Raw genomic sequence first — 16816 nt, forward strand, 5'->3', positions numbered from 1 at the left:
TTTTTTTTTTAATTTTAATGCCTCTCACTTCTCAAACTCACAAAATAGCAGAATACCTTCCAAACTGACCCAGCATGTGGGAGTGGGGCAGGAAGGCCTGAAAGTGTGGTCAGACAGCATGCATGCCACATGTGGCTTCCTGGTCCTCCTTCAAGTGGCCTGACTTGCATGCTATTAGTGATGCCCCAGAAGGACATGTTTCTGGCTTCCTGGGTATTCTTTACAAAGAAACGTTTTCGGTTATACAACTGGGCATCACCTTGCAGAGGCCTACACCAAAAAGATGGTGGAAATTAAGTTTCTTAAATATTGACTAATTCATTGTAAGCAGTTATTGTTAAGCAGTTCTATTTTGTTTTTTGATTATGCATGGGATAAAATTGCTCAAAGAGGATTAGGAATAGAGCTGAGAGTCAGGACTGGGGCTAAATATTGGGTGCACCTGGAGATTCCAAGTTAAAAAAAACAAACTAGCAGATCTCTAGATAAACACATGCAAAATACATTGAGCTATACATTTTTTTTTGGTGGAGTGGTCAGAAGAGAATCTGGACAATAAGTTTTAGATTATGCTTTCATGGGACATAGTTATAGAACATTAGTGATACTTGTGAGCCTTATAGTAGAGAACCAGAGAGTTTGTCTCAATATCAGACATGAATTTTCATTATTTATTAGGCCCGTTTCTCTTTCTTCACTTTGCTCTTTTCCTTTAATACCTTTACGCATTTATAACTACTTACACAATAATTTAAAATAACAGTAATGCATCTCTAAAATTACTTGAGTTTTTCTGTTTTAGCTTTTGGAGAAAGCTGGAATGCACTTTTAAAATTGTCAACTTACCCATGTGACTGTATTGTTCAACCAGGAAAAAATGGTCTGAAACAGAATCATTTAACTGCTGGGAACTATTTTGTTATGCAGAATGGTTATGTAGTTGCATTTAAATTACCATTTCAAAAATGTGTTGAAATATGCAAGGAGAATGTTAGATAAGACTTCACTTTAACAATGAACAAATTGGGCAGATCACCCTCCCACACCTCCTTCTGTGAAATTTTCAGTAACTGAAAGGAGAGAGAGTAGATATTTATGTAAACAGTGGGCTTGTATGAAATAGAGGTGGGCAAAAAAAATGAGCTCTGGTTGAGATAGTAAGATACCTGTGTTCATTGTTAAAGTGGCTCATGTTTCATGTTATAAAACAAACCTTCTAGTAACTATATCACATTTTTACAGAGAAGGGAATGCAGATTCAAGTGACTTTTTTTTTTTTTTAACTTGGCAGTACTTGACAACAGTCATTCCTTATGAGAAAAAAAATGGACCACCATCTGTTGAAGATCTTCAGATATTAACAAAAAGTAAGCAAAGATGAAATTAAACTGTTACCTTATTTACTTTTGCTGATTGTGAACACTTATTTTAATTGTTGCTGATGTTTTATTTTGTCAATTTAGGGTAGCATATGATGGATCTCATCATTTATTCTTTCGAAAAGGAAAACGTAAATGGCTGTGACATCAAATCCAACTCTCACTCTAGAGCTGATTTGTATTTTTCCTGATTTTCTTTATTTTATTTTTTAACTTTACAATATTGTATTGGTTTTGCCATATATCAAAATGAATCCGCCACAGGTATACATGTGTTCCCCATCCAGAACCCTCCTCCCTCCTCCCTCCCCATTCCATCCCTCTGGGTCGTCCCAGTGCACCAGCCCCAAACATCCAGTATCGTGCATCGAACCTGGACTGGCGACTTGTTTGATATATGATATTATACATGTTTCAATGCCATTCTCCCAAATCATCCCACCCTCTCCCTCTCCCACAGAGTCCAAAAGACTGTTCTATACATCAATGTCTCTTTTGCTGTCTCGTATACAGGGTTATTGTTACCATCTTTCTAATTTCCATATATATGCGTTAGTATAGTGTATTGGTGTTTTTCTTTCTGGCTTACTTCACTCTGTATAATAGGCTCCAGTTTCATCCACCTCATTAGAACTGATTCAAATGTTTTCTTTTTAATGGCTGAGTAATACTCCATTGTGTATATGTACCACAGCTTTCTTATCCATTCATCTGCTGATGGACATCTAGGTTGCTTCCATGTCCTAGCTATTATAAACAGTGCTGCGATGAACATTGGGGTACACGTGTCTCTTTCAGTTCTGGTTTCCTCAGTGTGTATGCCCAGCAGTGGGATTGCTGGATCATAAGGCAGTTCTGTTTCCAGTTTTTTAAGGAATCTCCACACTGTTCTCCATAGTGGCTGTACTAGTTTGCATTCCCACCAACAGTGTAAGAGGGTTCCCTTTTCTCCACACGCTCTCCAGCATTTATTGCTTGTAGACTTATGGATTGCAGCCATTCTGACTGGCGTGAAATGGTACCTCATAGTGGTTTTGATTTGCATTTCTCTGATAATGAGTGATGTTGAGCATCTTTTCATGTGTTTGTTAGCCATCTGTGTCGTCTTTGGAGAAATGTCTATTTAGTTCTTTGGCCCATTTTTTGATTGGGTCATTTATTTTTCTGGAATTGAGCTGCAGGAGTTGCTTGTATATTTTTGAGATTAGTTGTTTGTCAGTTGCTTCATTTGCTATTATTTTCTCCCATTCTGAAGGCTGCCTTTTCACCTTGCTTATAGTTTCCTTTGTTGTGCAGAAGCTTTTAAGTTTAATTAGGTCCCATTTGTTTATTTTTGCTTTTATTTCCAATATTCTGGGAGGTGGGTCATAGAGGATCCTGCTGTGATGTATGTCGGAGAGTGTTTTGCCTATGTTCTCCTCTAGGAGTTTTATAGTTTCTGGTCTTACGTTGAGATCTTTAATCCATTTTGAGTTTATTTTTGTGTATGGTGTTAGAAAGTGCTCTAGTTTCATTCTTTTACAAGTGGTTGACCAGTTTTCCCAGCGCCACTTGTTAAAGAGATTGTCTTTAATCCACTGTATATTCTTACCTCCTTTGTCAAAGATAAGGTGTCCATATGTGCGTGGATTTATCTCTGGGCTTTCTATTTTGTTCCATTGATCTATATTTCTGTCTTTGTGCCAGTACCATACTGTCTTGATGACTGTGGCTTTGTAGTAGAGCCTGAAGTCAGGCAGGTTGATTCCTCCAGTTCCATTTTTCTTTCTCAAGATTGCTTTGGCTATTCGAGGTTTTTTGTATTTCAATACAAATTGTGAAATTATTTGTTCTAGCTCTGTGAAGAATTTGGAAACATTTACAAGCTGAACTTTTTGGGGAAGAAAATGTAACTTAATTTTCCATCACCTATGGTATATTTAAGAATATTCAGTAAAATAAGTGCTTCATGGATCTTATATTAATATGACTGACAGTATCTCAGTAGGAAAGACTTAGAAGTGCAGCCTGAAACACTCCTTTCTTAGGAATGCAGAGATGAAGGTAGGTAGTTACAGGTAGAAAATAAATTGATGATAATATTTTCAGTACTTATTCACTAAGCAAGCATTTACCGAAGGCCGACCCTGGGCCATGCTGTTCTGAGCACTTGGGATACTACAGTGAACAAAGCAGACAAAAATATTCCACCTTCAATGGGCTTGCATTTTAAAAAATAATTTGTTAGACTTAAGAGAAATTCAATATAATGTGTATCTATAATAGCTATAAATGAGCCCTAAATTCTGGTTCTGTCCCTGTTATTTACAGGCATCTCGGTTGGTCACAGTGAAAAATTAGGATTAACATATTTGCTCTATTTACCTCATAGCAAATAGATTAATGGACTTCCCTGGTGGCTTAGGCGGTAAAGCGTCTGTCTACAATGCGGGAGACCTGGGTTCGATCCCTGGGTCGGGAAGATCCCCTGGAGAAGGAATAGTTTGGTACAAGTCAATCACTTGGCCTTGTTTTTCTTGAAAGGATTGAATTTGCTCACCTGTTAGGTTTTTTCTAATCATAAATGTTTGTGGTGACTGTAAATTAAAGAGGGAGCCATATGAGAGAACATCACAGGAGTGGATATTAATGGTGATCTGGATTTTGGAACTTGGGGCTATGGAGGCATAGGTAGAGGGACCTTGAGGAAAGAAGTGTGTTATCTGCAAGCAGCCTGCCTGCCAACTGGAAGCTTTTTTTTTTTTTTTTTAGAATTAATGAATTTTTTATTGGAATTTTAGGATTGACATATTCTTTCCTTTGAACAAAACTTCAAAACATTTCAAGCTTATGTGATGCCAGTCTGTCTAGAAGAATTCACGGATTAAGTGGGTGCCCAGTCCGCTATGCTTCAGGAAGAAGTTACGAGTGTCCAAGGCCACGTAGCAGGGACTCCCTGGTGGTCCAGTGGTTAAGACTCTGTGCTTCCACTAGGAGAGTGGCTAATTACAGAGCCGCCTCTTGTAATTCCCAGTCCACTGTGCTTTTTAGTAATGCTGGCTTTTGGTGTGTGATTTTATGTAGAACTGAAAACAAATCTAAAATATGATTGAAAACAGAAATACTGAACATAAGTATTTCTCTAAGAAGGGAACAGAAATACTGCCAGGAACTGCTGAGGAATCTCAACTTCTCAGATCAAGGACTAGCACATACTTGGCCAAACCAAAGTCTACATAATTTCCACATCAAAATGCCCTAGGCACAGAGTCTTAGACGATGTCTTTGTAGACTGACACAACTTGGCATTTGGGGTGAGCGAGAGTATGTACAGTGTGTAATGAGTATCCAAGTTAGTATACTATATACTATATCAGTATAGTAGATGGAAGGATGACCTTTACTACGAACATTTAAAAGAGTTTGTCTCTTGAAAATTTTGGGGAGAATCTGAGCCTCTGCCATTCCTACCTGTAGATATACTGCAGGGGAAGCCCTGTGGAGACAGTCAGCATTTAGATATGTAGCCTTCCTCATAAGAGCTATTGGAGGTGCAATAATAGCTATAATAAGAATTAGAACATTATTGGTTATGATGGTAATGATGGTCATGTTACATAGTGTGTATTATGTGCCAGACACTACTTGAAGCCCTTCATGTCTAAATTGGTAACTTCATACTCACAATAACCCTGGGAGATAAATTAATTATTATTGTCCCTTCACAGATGAGGAGCTGGGTGGTTAAGTCACTAGCTCACAGTCCCACTGCTAGGAAGTGGCCGAGCCAGGCTTTAAACCCAGGAAGGCTGACCTGGCAGCTGCACTGGGCTGCCTTGTCACACGTCTGGGGGAGAACAGTGGGGATGCTCCGGAGAGAGTTTGAGTTGGCAGTCACTGAAAGGACAGTATTCTTCTTGGGTTTATCCGAACCCAGGTGGTCTAGATGCTTTTTAACCACTATAATAGTATCTGTGTCTTCTATTATGTCTTTGCTTAGAGATCAAATTGTCAAGGATTCTCTTTCGAATAAGGCTGACTCACCCAGGTCCCTCTGGCATTTTAAGGAGCAGGCAGCCTGGCAGGGTGCTGGCTTGATGGAAGTCTGTTCTTCATTTTATTCTTTTCTTTAAAAGTTTCTGAGGAGGCTGACAGATAATGCTCCTTGGAGAGTGCTGCTGACTCTTCATTTTTCTAAGTTTCTCCAGCTCATTAGACCTCAGCACCGAGGTTCTCCTTCCCAGAGCTCATAGAAGCACACATTTTGGTAACTTGCTTGCCAGTATTTATGAAGACAAAAACTGAGCCTCTGTGTAATAAACCCTTTCCTGCCTCACTGTTTAGAAATTTTAAATCAAGAAAATAGCTCTCAGGTAGCTGTAATATTCTTACCTGAATGAGGACTTATTCAGCTATAATAAATTCTTGTCCATTTGCAGTTGTAAGTTTTTCATCCAGAAGATAATCAATTTGCATGAATTGGTTATACCATGTAATTAAGACTAAGGCTAGAATGATAGAGATTGTCTGAATTTGAAATCATTGTTTTCTTTCTCCTTTTATTTTACAGTTCTCCGTGCCATGAAAGAGGATAGTGAAAAAGTCCCAAGCTTGTTAACAGACTATATACTGAAAGGTGAGTTTTTTCTTTCTTTTTTTTTTTAAGCTTTTTATTTCATATTGGGGTAAAAAGGTGAGTTTTAGAATAGTATATGTGCAGTAGTTGCAACGTTTTGATTAGTCAATAAATGTATCATCTTGCTAATAGATTGAAAAGTAACTTCTAAATGTGCAACTTTTCTTTATTGTATTTTACAGCATGAGGATAGATATGTAACTTATTTATGCTCCCAGCATAATAAAGCATGGTTATATAAAATTTAGTTTTTATTTGAGGTCCTGGGCTGGAAATAATTTTCACAGCTAAATTATAAACATCGAGGAAGGCAGTGGAGAAAATATTATGGAGATATTGCTATAATTATGTGAGTCTTGGGTGTTGACACTGGGAGGATTTGAGAAAGGTGCCTCTGCTATCTTGGGGACAATAGAAGGAGAAGGACAGATGAAAGCCAGTTAACCATCTCAAAGGGACTGGACGGGATAGGGTAAGGGATAGGGGAAGCAGGGAGAAAGAGAAAAAGAACGGATGTGCACAAACTGAGGGCAGGGAAGAATGAGCTGTAGATCTTACGAGAGATCCGGACCACACAGGATGGGAACAATGATGAGGCAAAGAAGATTGTGTGAGACTTCAATGACATCACCTACTTTGCTGAGGAAAGAACAAAATTTGGATAATAGAGGGACTGAAGATCTTCCTTAATTCTAGGCAAAGCTAATACTTTTGAGTGAAGTTATTTCTTTGAAAGTACCAGGTTTTCAGGTGACAGGTTTTCAGGGCAGCACAGGATGCACCCTACAGTACTTGGTCCAGGCTGGAGAGCAGTCCTCTCCTCTGGTCACACTTTTCTTCTCTGGGTTCTCGCTCTTCCCCATCAGGAGTTGCTAACTGAACAGAAGTTTTGGGATCTGTGAGATGTTCAGTAACTCAGATGGGACTGTTCCTCAATCACAGCTTGATATAGGAGGAGCTAGCACAAAGGAATAGTACCTAAGTATCACGGGTTAACGGGGGTAGGCAAGACTAAATTGACATGATCGTGTTTTTAAGTAAGCCGTGTTTTCTGATGGAGGGCTTTCTCTTCCTGTTGCATTCTCAATTTTCTGAAAACAAAAGCCTGACCTCTCTGTCTGCTTTTGTGTTGTGCTAGCACTGGCATGAAAGCTGGATCGTTCTGAGGTTTGTTCTTTATAGATGTGAATCAGGAATGAGATGCACATAAAGAACATGTCTTAAGTTTCAATTGGAGTGGGTTGCTAGGGTACTGCCATGAGAGCCAGGGATAGAACCAGCTTCCCAAACACCATCTATTTTATCATCAGACTTCATGGGAGAATTGTATGACCTAGAGAGCAGAGTGCTCTTGGGCGGGGGCGGGGTGGGGGAGTGATTTTTGCTTTTTTCCCTGAAAACCCAGGACTGTAACTGTGACCCTGCCCTGCCTCAAGCTTCCCCTCCGCCCCACTGCCCCGTCCCGGTGACCCAGTTGCCCGCCCCACCTGCCAGCCCACCTCTAGGTAAAGTGTACCAGCTGCTGACAAGCTGCTTGTGTCCATGTGTTGTGGTCTTGGCTTTGTATTGTAAGGACTGGGTGGAGAAGCAGCTGGGGTTCAGACTAAGGAGTGACTCGATAGCCCAAGAAAATGAAGAGGGGAGGGTAACACACTCAGAGGTGTTCACATGCTTGGGAAGGTGAGGATAGAAGGTGATTCAGAATGCTCTTTTCCACCCATTCTGGAAATCCACAGCCAGTTAGTGATTTCTCTTCCTTGGGGATCAGTAGAACACTTTACCTGGGAAGGGGGTATTGTTCAGGGGAGAACTCTTCATCCCTTTTCTTGGTGGGACTTTCTCCTTGTTTTTAATGCCGGTGACTATGGGTGGCGTGTGTATGTGTTTGTGTGTGAGTCGCTTGGTCATGTCTGTTTAAGGGAAAACTCTTCATCCCCTTTCTTGGTGCGACTTTCTCCTTGTTTTTAACACCGGTGACTATGGGTTGCGTGTGTGTGTTAGTCGCTTTGTCGTGTCTGACTCTTTGCGACCCCATGGACTGTAGCCCACCAGGCGCCTCTGTCCATGGGGATTCTCCAGGCAAGGATACTGGAGTGGGTTGCCATGCCTTCCTCCAGGGGATCTTCCTGACCCAGGGATCAAACCCACGTCTCGTATATCCCCTGCATTGGCAGGTGGGTTCTTTACCCATAGCCACCTGGGAAGCCTGGCTGCCTACATATACCACCTTAATTTCAATGCGAAGGTGACAAGTGAAAGAAGGTAGAAAAGTGGCCTCATTTGACCTAAGATGGGGTGGGTGCTTTATGAACTATTAAGCTTCTCTTTCTCACAACTGCTTAATCACGCCACTGCAGCCTGCTCTATCCCAGCCCTCAACAGCTGTACCAAAGGCTAGTGTAGCTCTGGCTGCCACTGTGCTGATCCAAGATAGGAGGAAAGTGGTGTGCAGAAACTTGCTTCCTTCTTTGACTTCACCAGTTAGCTGTCTGCCGTGTTACAAGCCTCCAACAAGGCTGTTATAGGTTTGTATCTCTAAGTGGTACCCTGAGAGACATGACCTCTTGGCATCTCATTTCTGGACAATCTAATCAGTGTGTCTTGAGAAAACTTTTCGTTGTTGGGTATAACCTTTGATACCTTAAAAAAAATGCTACTATAGATAGGTATTAATGTTTAATTTTGTTTAATGGTGTTTTTTATATACATATAGAATGTATATAAAATGCATATACATATAAATGTATATAAATATATATATATATACATCTTTGTAATGTATACAAAATATGCATTTCTATTCAAAAGTTTTTTCTTCTTCCTCCTCTAGTTCTGTGTCCTACATAGGGCAGCATCACTTCAGGAACAGCTTTATCCTTCGTGGGCAACAAGCTACAATTCCTATAGCATTATTCTGAAAGCTGGCTACTATTACCTTCCTGCTATTGGAAACTCAGGACACTTGAACTTGGGTTTGTGGTTCAGTATTACTAGATCATGCCTGCTCTAATTCTTTGTATCTTGAACTGAGAGAACCATGGCACTATTTTGGATTCTGGAGTTTTTTTTGTTAAATACTAACAATTCTGAGCTCTTCCCCGGCTCTGTAGCGTAAGGGGGAGAGATGTTCACTGTGCACACGCAGCTGTATTTTTCATTAATGGACAGAACGTCTGAGTTTTTACGGCTTTCTAGATCTAAACTGCACTCACTCAAGAACTAGATTAAAGCATTGAGAGATTTATACTATAGCTGTTCTTCGGTGAGGGCAAGAACCAACACTGATTTTTTTTTTTTTTTAAGAGAACTGTCAGTATAAACATTACCTACCAGTATTGTCCAGAGAGACTGAAACCTGGGGTTTCTGGAAGAAGGGAAACCATAATATACATTATCTTGGCTCAGTACTTTGTCAAAATCAAAACACCTGGAGATGGTCGATATTAAGGCTTGCTGCGTGTCTCACCATTGTTCAAGTTTTAACCATTAAGCTGACATTCACTTTCAGAATCTTGAATTGTTTAACTTTCGAGGTTCCCATGTTTCATTTCACATGTCTGTGAAAAAGTGTCCTTAAAAGGAATTGGTGTCTTTTAAGGTGCTTAAACCATATGCTGCAGCAGTGCCTGCTCCCTGTTACTATCGTATTGTATTCATGCCTGTGTTTTCCTCAAGCACTAATTCTAGGAACAGCTACTCATGGATCCATCCCTAGTCATGAAACACCTTTGCCAGTTCCAATCAAGTCAATTCCATTTAATAAATGTTGGAAAAAAAGTAGCATACATTTGAGAATTTTGAGTTTTGGTTTTTATTAAACTTTTCTTCCCTTAACCATGCTGCATTCCTCCCTTTGCTATTCCACACACTGTCTTATTACAGAGCGTGAGCTGGTGAAGTCTTGATTAGCCTCATGCTAAGTGGGGGTGCGGGGGCGGGGAGAGGGGGATTTTTCAGATAGTGATAAGCTACTGTGGAATGACAGAAGTCTCGTCTTTTCCTGTGTCTGTGAAACATTCCTGACAGCCTCTTCCCAGCACCAACATGAATGTAAGTAGAGTCTAATTAGCCGTCGGACTTTTCAGATCCCACTTAAAACATCTGTTGAGTGTACAGAGCCCACTGTGTTTCTCGCTCTGCTCAGTAAAACAGGAAGACGGCAACAGGTCAGTTTGGAGTTTGATGCCAGCAGAGCATGTCAGCCTTGCGCTAGGGCTGTGTGGAAGTGGAGACGGTTCCTTGTTTTACTCGTGTCTTCATAGTGAATATGTGAACAGTGTGTCCCATGCTCTTGAACTGATGAAGATTCTTACCAATAGAACTGCCATACAAGAGGGCAGACTAGATGCAAAAGAGCTGTCTTCTGAAGCCACTCAACAGTAGTCTGTTTATAGTTCCTTCTTAAGGTGATGCATCTGAACTGTATGAAAAGAATGCTATTTTTTATGATCAACTCAAAGTCCCTTTTTAATGAGGGTTCCCTGATTTTGCTTGGTAACCTCATTACTCCTCAGCAGTAAACCCTAGTTTCCCACTGCAGCTCTTTTCCTACACATGATGGATGATACTAATGATGAGACGGGCATCTTTGATTGGTGACTGACAACAGGTAGGTTTTAAATTTCCCTCACAGCAGCCTCCCTGGGCTGTACACTTGGCGGTGGGCACTGGGGTCCGGGGATGCCCCTTTTTTGTCTCACAAGTATTTCTTGGGAAAGGCCTGCCTTCTGAGCAAAGCAATGGGGCTGTTTGTGATGCTGGAGATTCATGGAACTGGCAACCTTAAAATAAAAGGATGAGTCATCTTTCACATCTCAGACAGAATCTTTCTGAAAGCGACATCATGTGATTTGGATTCAAAGTGTTTATTTGCTGCCAAGAATCAAGTTGCAGGTAATCCTCTTACAGCCTTGTTTTTTGAAGAAAACAAACCGTAGAACTGCAGTGCACTCCAAGTGCCATATATCTATTTTATTCTTCAGGAAATTATATTTTTCTTTTACAGAGCACAACAGGAACCAAAGTAAAAGAGTAATAGATACAGCACTCAGGATAAATCAAATCTTTAAAATAATAATAAAAAAATTTACACCTTGTCCTATATCCTGTTAGTATTTTCATAATATGGCCATGATTGAAAAAAACAAAAAGCAAGCATTTACAATTTTTTGATAGACTTTTTATGCCAGGAATGGTTAATTGTCAACAAAAATTTATACTAATCAGGCTGATGTAAATCTATTTTGGTAGCATATCATTAACAAATTTATTTTGGAGATAGATAAAAATATTGCCCCTTGATAATAAATCTTTTTTTTTTTCTTTGATGCAAACAGCTAGAACACCTTTTTCTTTTCCTTTTTTTTTTGATATTCTAAGACAAAAGAAATGGTTAATCTTCAGATTAATAAATTAGGTCATTATAATAATAAATTAATTTTTTTTAAAGTTCAGCAACCTCTGTCCAAGTATTTACAACAATACTTGAAAGTTCCTTTACAAAACAGAACACGTTTTCTTTTCACATTAAGCATACTGGGTATCTGTGTCTTTCACAACAAGCATTTTTAAAAGAAAAAAAAAAATCAATGCAACAAATGGGTAATTAGTATAAAAGTGCTAAGAGCTGTTTGAAAAGTTTAACACTATAGTATACAGTCAGTTATATCTGAGGCAAACTACAACAAACTTCCAGCTTCTTATGGACAATATTCCAGTAGTTGTTTCAAACAGTTGTTTGAAAGAAGAAAAAGAAATCCAGGAGCTGATTAGTGATGCAGCTAAAACTGCCATCGATGTCTCTGGCCAGTGAGCGAATTGAAAACCGAAAGCAAATCCAAATGAGGAAGAATTTAATAAAGGAATACCTTCTCCATGGCAGGTATGGGGCGGACTGCTCAAGGCGTGTGCATACACACACATACACTCACACTCACACACACATTTCTCTTCCCAACTAAACTGCAGGTAGAATGAGATTTTGTGTTAGTCAAAAATTTGTGATGGAATGCCTGTTTGTTTTTGTTCTGGTTAAAATCTCATAAAAATACATTCAACAGGAAAACATAAAATTGTATGTGTATAAATATATATGCATATATATATTATATACACACGCACACAAATACTTTTGTTTTTCTGAAGCATAAGAGTTACATAAATATTCCTATAATTGCTAGAGTTTAAAGAGGCATAATTTTTTTTTTGAGCTTCAACCAAGGTGCTTGAATAATATACAATTAAAATGAAGTAGTTTCTATTTTGTAGATTCAGTATATAAGAAGGAAAAAAAAATATCCCCAAACAGTCTTTTTTTTTTAAAAAAAAGTTTCTTTTTAAGCTAGAGCTTCAACGAAAACTATGAACAACCAACAACAGAACAGAAGAAAGCGACAACAAGGAAGTGTAGCCCTGGAAACGCCTGGTGACCTCACCCTCTCCTCCTTCCTGCCATGTGGCCGGCAGAAAAGCTCCAGTGCTCACATCAAGAAACGACTCAGGTCCTGATCATCTGCTGACTCTGCTAGGAACTGGTTGATTGGCTCGGAAGAAAAAAGAAAGCAGCAAAAAGTATAACTGTGTAGATCCTTAATCACCCGCTTTAGAGAAACGTGGCTACCCCACGCCTCCTGCTTCCTCACTGCCTACTGCAGCTGTGACTGTATAGAAAAGAAGTGTGTGGCCTGAGGCCTGGGATGGCTATCAAAAGGGTCTGGTGCTTTTGTCTGGTAGTCTAAGGTGGTTACAGGCAGAAGGATCGCAAGGCCTGTTTTCCTGCTCGCTCAGGCCTGAGCTTTGCAGCAACCAGTGCAGTCTTCCAAGCAACAGGAAAAGATATCCTCTGGGCCACTGGACTGGACTTCTCCCCGAGCCGAGCTGACCAACTGTGTCTTTCCACCACCGCCCCCCTCCCACCCATTCTCCCCAACCAAACTCACTGTCCCCGCCCCCAAGTTTCTCTACAGCTATATTACAAGCAAATACATCTTAGCAACTTTGAAACCTTTGGTTCTAAGACACCACTTGGTCAGTGATCTTGAGGAGGAGTGGGAATGCTTGCTCTGCATGCCGCCGCCGACAGAGCCCAGCCCAGGAAGTCCTCAGCGCTGTACATCAAGTCACAATCCAATACAATCCACTAAGCAAGTGCACGAATTTGAGTTTACTTTTTAAAAAGCAGACTGAGTCGTTTTTCTGTCTTTCAGAACCTCGTTGGTGCCGCCTGTCTTCACACTGTTTGGTAGAAATTGTCTGCCTGTAGGTGGTTCTGTTTCTGCATGCTGTAGAAGCCACTGAATCTCGCGTCTGGTTCCGCGATTCTCAGCATTCTCTGGGAACCGTCCACCTGGACCCGGGTTCCTTTCTTGCAGTCCACAGATACCAGCTGATTATTTAAAGAAGAAGGCTATTTCATAGGAGGAGGGGGAAAAAAACCATAAAGAATTAGCTGCTTTATGTATCTTGAATCAACAGATATCTAGGCCTCATTCAAGTGAGATAACAGCATCACAGTACATGGATGAGCGGACTACATGGGGTAACAGCCTGTTCTTTTTGAGGGGGGTGCGGCATGCCACATGGCACACGGGATCTTAGTTCCCTGATCAGGGATTGAACCTGTGCCTCCTGTACTGGAAACAGAGAACTTTAACCACTGAACTGCTGGGGAAGTCCTACCAACTATACTGGGATACTGAAAAACTGTGTTTAAAGGTAAAATGCCAATAAATTATGTCGAGGAGGAGATAAAGGCACTGAGAAAATACTGAAGTGACTTAATTATTTTCAAATCCTTGAAGTACAGATCAGTCCTTGAGTTGAAGGATGAATGGAAGGTACCAGGGAGGCAGCTGTTAAGATAAATGGACCATTCTGAATCACTCATGCTGTAGAATGAGCATCCCGGTTTGGGCCAGTCCCTCTGTCTCCAGCCACACGCAGGTGGGGACTGTCCTCTACAGCCCTGTATCCCAACCCAGCGGCAATTTGCGTATTTGTTGGAAAAAATCAGAGGCAGGCTATTCCATCTGATAAATTTTCTGTGATAGGGTTATCTGAATGATAAAATGGCTGTTTTCAATTCTTAAGGTTGTATGACTTTTTTTCTTGAGTAAATGAATTACTTCCTACTTTTTAAAACAGATTGAAGCCCTTTGTACTGACAGCAAATACATGTTCTTTCTCCACCCTGTCTGGTATTATTTCACACAATGTCTCTGTCTGTTGCTGCCCTTCTCCTCTCTGCTTGCCTTTGACATGTTTCTCTGTCCTTTGGACTTCTGTACATCTTCATGAGCTTTCAGCTCTCCTCTTTCCCTCTTCTGAGTGTTACCTTCTACCCTCAACCATCTATGTTGATAGATGATTGAGAAATACCAAGTGATCAAGTTTTAATCTCTAATATAAACAACGACTTAAACAAATACCCCTGGATTGATTCCTATTTGAAAACTTTAAATTCAGGAAATTGGACTTGTGAAAAAGGTCGGGTTCGTTAACCGATGGATGATGGAGAATTCATTCAGTGACTGATCTAGCCCCAGGCAAGTACTATATATCTGATCATTACAGCCTGATGTACATTTGAGGCCATGAAGAGCAAAGTAAAATTCGGCTGGTAGAGCAGATATCCAGCAATTAAGAAAACACAAGCATGGAGGCTTTCCTAGTTTGATTGTTTAAGAGGTTGAAACTGTCAGGACAATACCTTAGTTGGTGTTCGATACCAGCAGAGCAGTGGTACCCACTGCTTCTTCTGATTGATGAACAGGAATGCTATTACGATAGAGAGGCCTATTATTATGGGAACCACAACTGAGGCAATGGAGTCCACCGAAGACTCTTCTGAGTTCAGCCTGGTATTCTCTCTGTGATCTGTCTGGGGGTGACCCACGTCTAGGAGAAAAAAGATATCACATGCATGTATTACCTAAACCAGAATTTTTAAGGCTTATCTTAATTATACTGCAAATAGAGATCAGTGGCTTGGTTTTATTGCTTCCCAGTACTTTAAGGCTAAAACATGATTAAAACATGATTAAAGTCTAATGTGGATCCATAGAGCTCTTATGAAAGGGCAGAACTCTTAGGATGGATGTAAAAAAGGAAATATTAGGGTGAGAAGGTTTAATAACTGGGCAGGATGATACTGATTCTAGCTAGTCAAGAAAAGGTTCTTACGTAGACTTAAAAAATGACTTAAAAATATTTTGATTAATGCTAACCTTTATGGTCCTTCTAAGATTCTGAAACAGAAACATCAGCTTTCCTCCCTGCTTATTTATACTAGTAAACAGGAGGCGAGGACAAAGTACATGCTTCTACTTAGTGTAATAGGTAAGACTAATTAGTGCACTTGTAAAAACCAAGCCAGGATCAAAAGCTTGGTCTGTTGGTTGATATTTCAGTTTACTGAGCTCTAAGCAAAAATGCCTTACTTTTCATAAACAATAAAAATTCATTGGGCCTGTTAGATCATTTTCCTGTATAAGGGACATTTAATTTTGCTCTCATAGATGATGGGTCTTTTCATTCTTTTAAATCACCATTCTTCAACAAAGGTAAATATACAGCAATCAGGAGCACTCTGAAAATGTCCTTATTTTGTCTGAAGTAAACCACTGTAGTCAGGATCAGGTTAGTGAAAGATGCGGAACACATACAATCAAAAGGACCTGATTTTGAACTGTTTTGAAGACTCAGCTCATGAAGCGGCACAGTTTTGTGATGTTAATACTGTCTTTAATTTAAAACTCAGATTTTTATTAATATACTTCTGTGTGTTTGTGGGGGGATGGAAAGAAGAAACCCTTCTTTTAGCCACCATAGATGGTAATACTTTATAGGAGGTAGAAAAAAAGCAAACGTATTTATCAGCATGAAAAAAATGCAAAAAAGATAAACATCTATTGATGAATTCAGGGTGCAAATATATAATGAAGAATGAACTTTTAGCTTCCCACAATATAAACGATATTGGAAGTGTTTTTAGGAATATATGACATATAAGAAGATTATAAAGTAAATTGAGGCTTGGGGAAAGAAAAATGAAATTTCAATTGAGCTCTGTTAAAAAAAAAAAAATTAGTCTTTAAATTGTTTTACGGCCTAAAAGCAGGCCATAAAATTTAGCTTTAAGCTTTCTAGCAGTCAAAGCAAAAATGGAAACAAGCACCATCAATAAGATTCACACTATCTTTAAGATGAAAACAAAGCAGTTGCTTAGGAGAAGCACAGATTTCCTTGGTACCAACACATGCGATTTCTCCTAAGGGTCTTTATAGCACAACCACTATGTAACTCAGAGTCCTCAACATAATAATTAAGGGCTATTCTTGTGGCCAAAACTCAGCACCCAGAGCAGTATGTGGCACTGAGCAGGCACTAACTGACTGACTGTACACATAATGGGAAAGCGCCTTTCAGTCAGCAATTATATAAGGAGCCAAAACATGGGTCCAGGAATTTGGCTCTCTGGTCATCTGGCTGGATCCAAGCATAACACTTACACAACATCTAAAGTAAGCAATCATTACTCTCTCAAGCAATGAATTAATTTCTTCCAAAAGAAATAACAAAAACTGTCTTAACAATGATTTTGAAAATGTCCTTGGAGTAGACAGGAGGCAGTACTCAGTCATGGCTAAGAGCAAGCTTACTCTATTTTGATCAAGAGACCTACTTCTAGATAGAAGGTTAAGATTGACAGGAACTTGGCCGTGCTTTGCCACTTAGCTGCTGAGAGGCAGAATAACATCTCTATTGCACACAACTAAAAGCACAGAGCAAGAAAAAAAGAAGCATGGAAAAGCCTGATGAGTGG

General features: G+C 39.8%; 2 protein-coding genes across 15 annotated transcripts in view; one reads left to right on the forward strand and one right to left on the reverse strand.

Annotated features, from left to right (window-relative positions):
* FEZ2 (fasciculation and elongation protein zeta 2) overlaps nucleotides 1–9786 on the forward strand; it is a 45158-nt gene extending 35372 nt beyond the window's left edge. For 7 of the 8 annotated variants that reach the window (XM_086327471.1, XM_086327474.1, XM_086327469.1 and 4 more), the window contains 3 exons: nucleotides 1292–1367; nucleotides 5929–5994; nucleotides 8825–9786. In XM_086327471.1, the coding sequence (XP_086183597.1) occupies nucleotides 1292–1367; nucleotides 5929–5994; nucleotides 8825–8841 (159 nt within the window). In that variant the 3' untranslated portion in view covers nucleotides 8842–9786. The remainder of the gene's footprint in view (nucleotides 1–1291; nucleotides 1368–5928; nucleotides 5995–8824) is intronic. The other variant, XR_015137234.1, reaches the window with a different exon arrangement.
* Nucleotides 9787–10939: 1153 nt separating this feature from the next.
* Nucleotides 10940–16816, reverse strand: part of CRIM1 (cysteine rich transmembrane BMP regulator 1) — a 209389-nt gene continuing 203512 nt past the window's right edge. For all 7 annotated transcript variants that reach the window (XM_086327464.1, XM_086327461.1, XM_086327463.1 and 4 more), the window contains 2 exons: nucleotides 14702–14889; nucleotides 10940–13399 (listed from right to left, as the gene is read on the reverse strand). In XM_086327464.1, coding sequence (XP_086183590.1) covers nucleotides 13223–13399; nucleotides 14702–14889 — 365 coding nt within the window. In that variant the 3' untranslated portion in view covers nucleotides 10940–13222. The remainder of the gene's footprint in view (nucleotides 13400–14701; nucleotides 14890–16816) is intronic.

Source organism: Bos grunniens, chromosome 11 (genome assembly GCF_055505025.1).
Source record: "Bos grunniens cultivar Pamir isolate PY7600 chromosome 11, Bosgru_T2T1.0, whole genome shotgun sequence".
NCBI classification, from domain to species: Eukaryota; Metazoa; Chordata; class Mammalia; order Artiodactyla; family Bovidae; genus Bos; species Bos grunniens.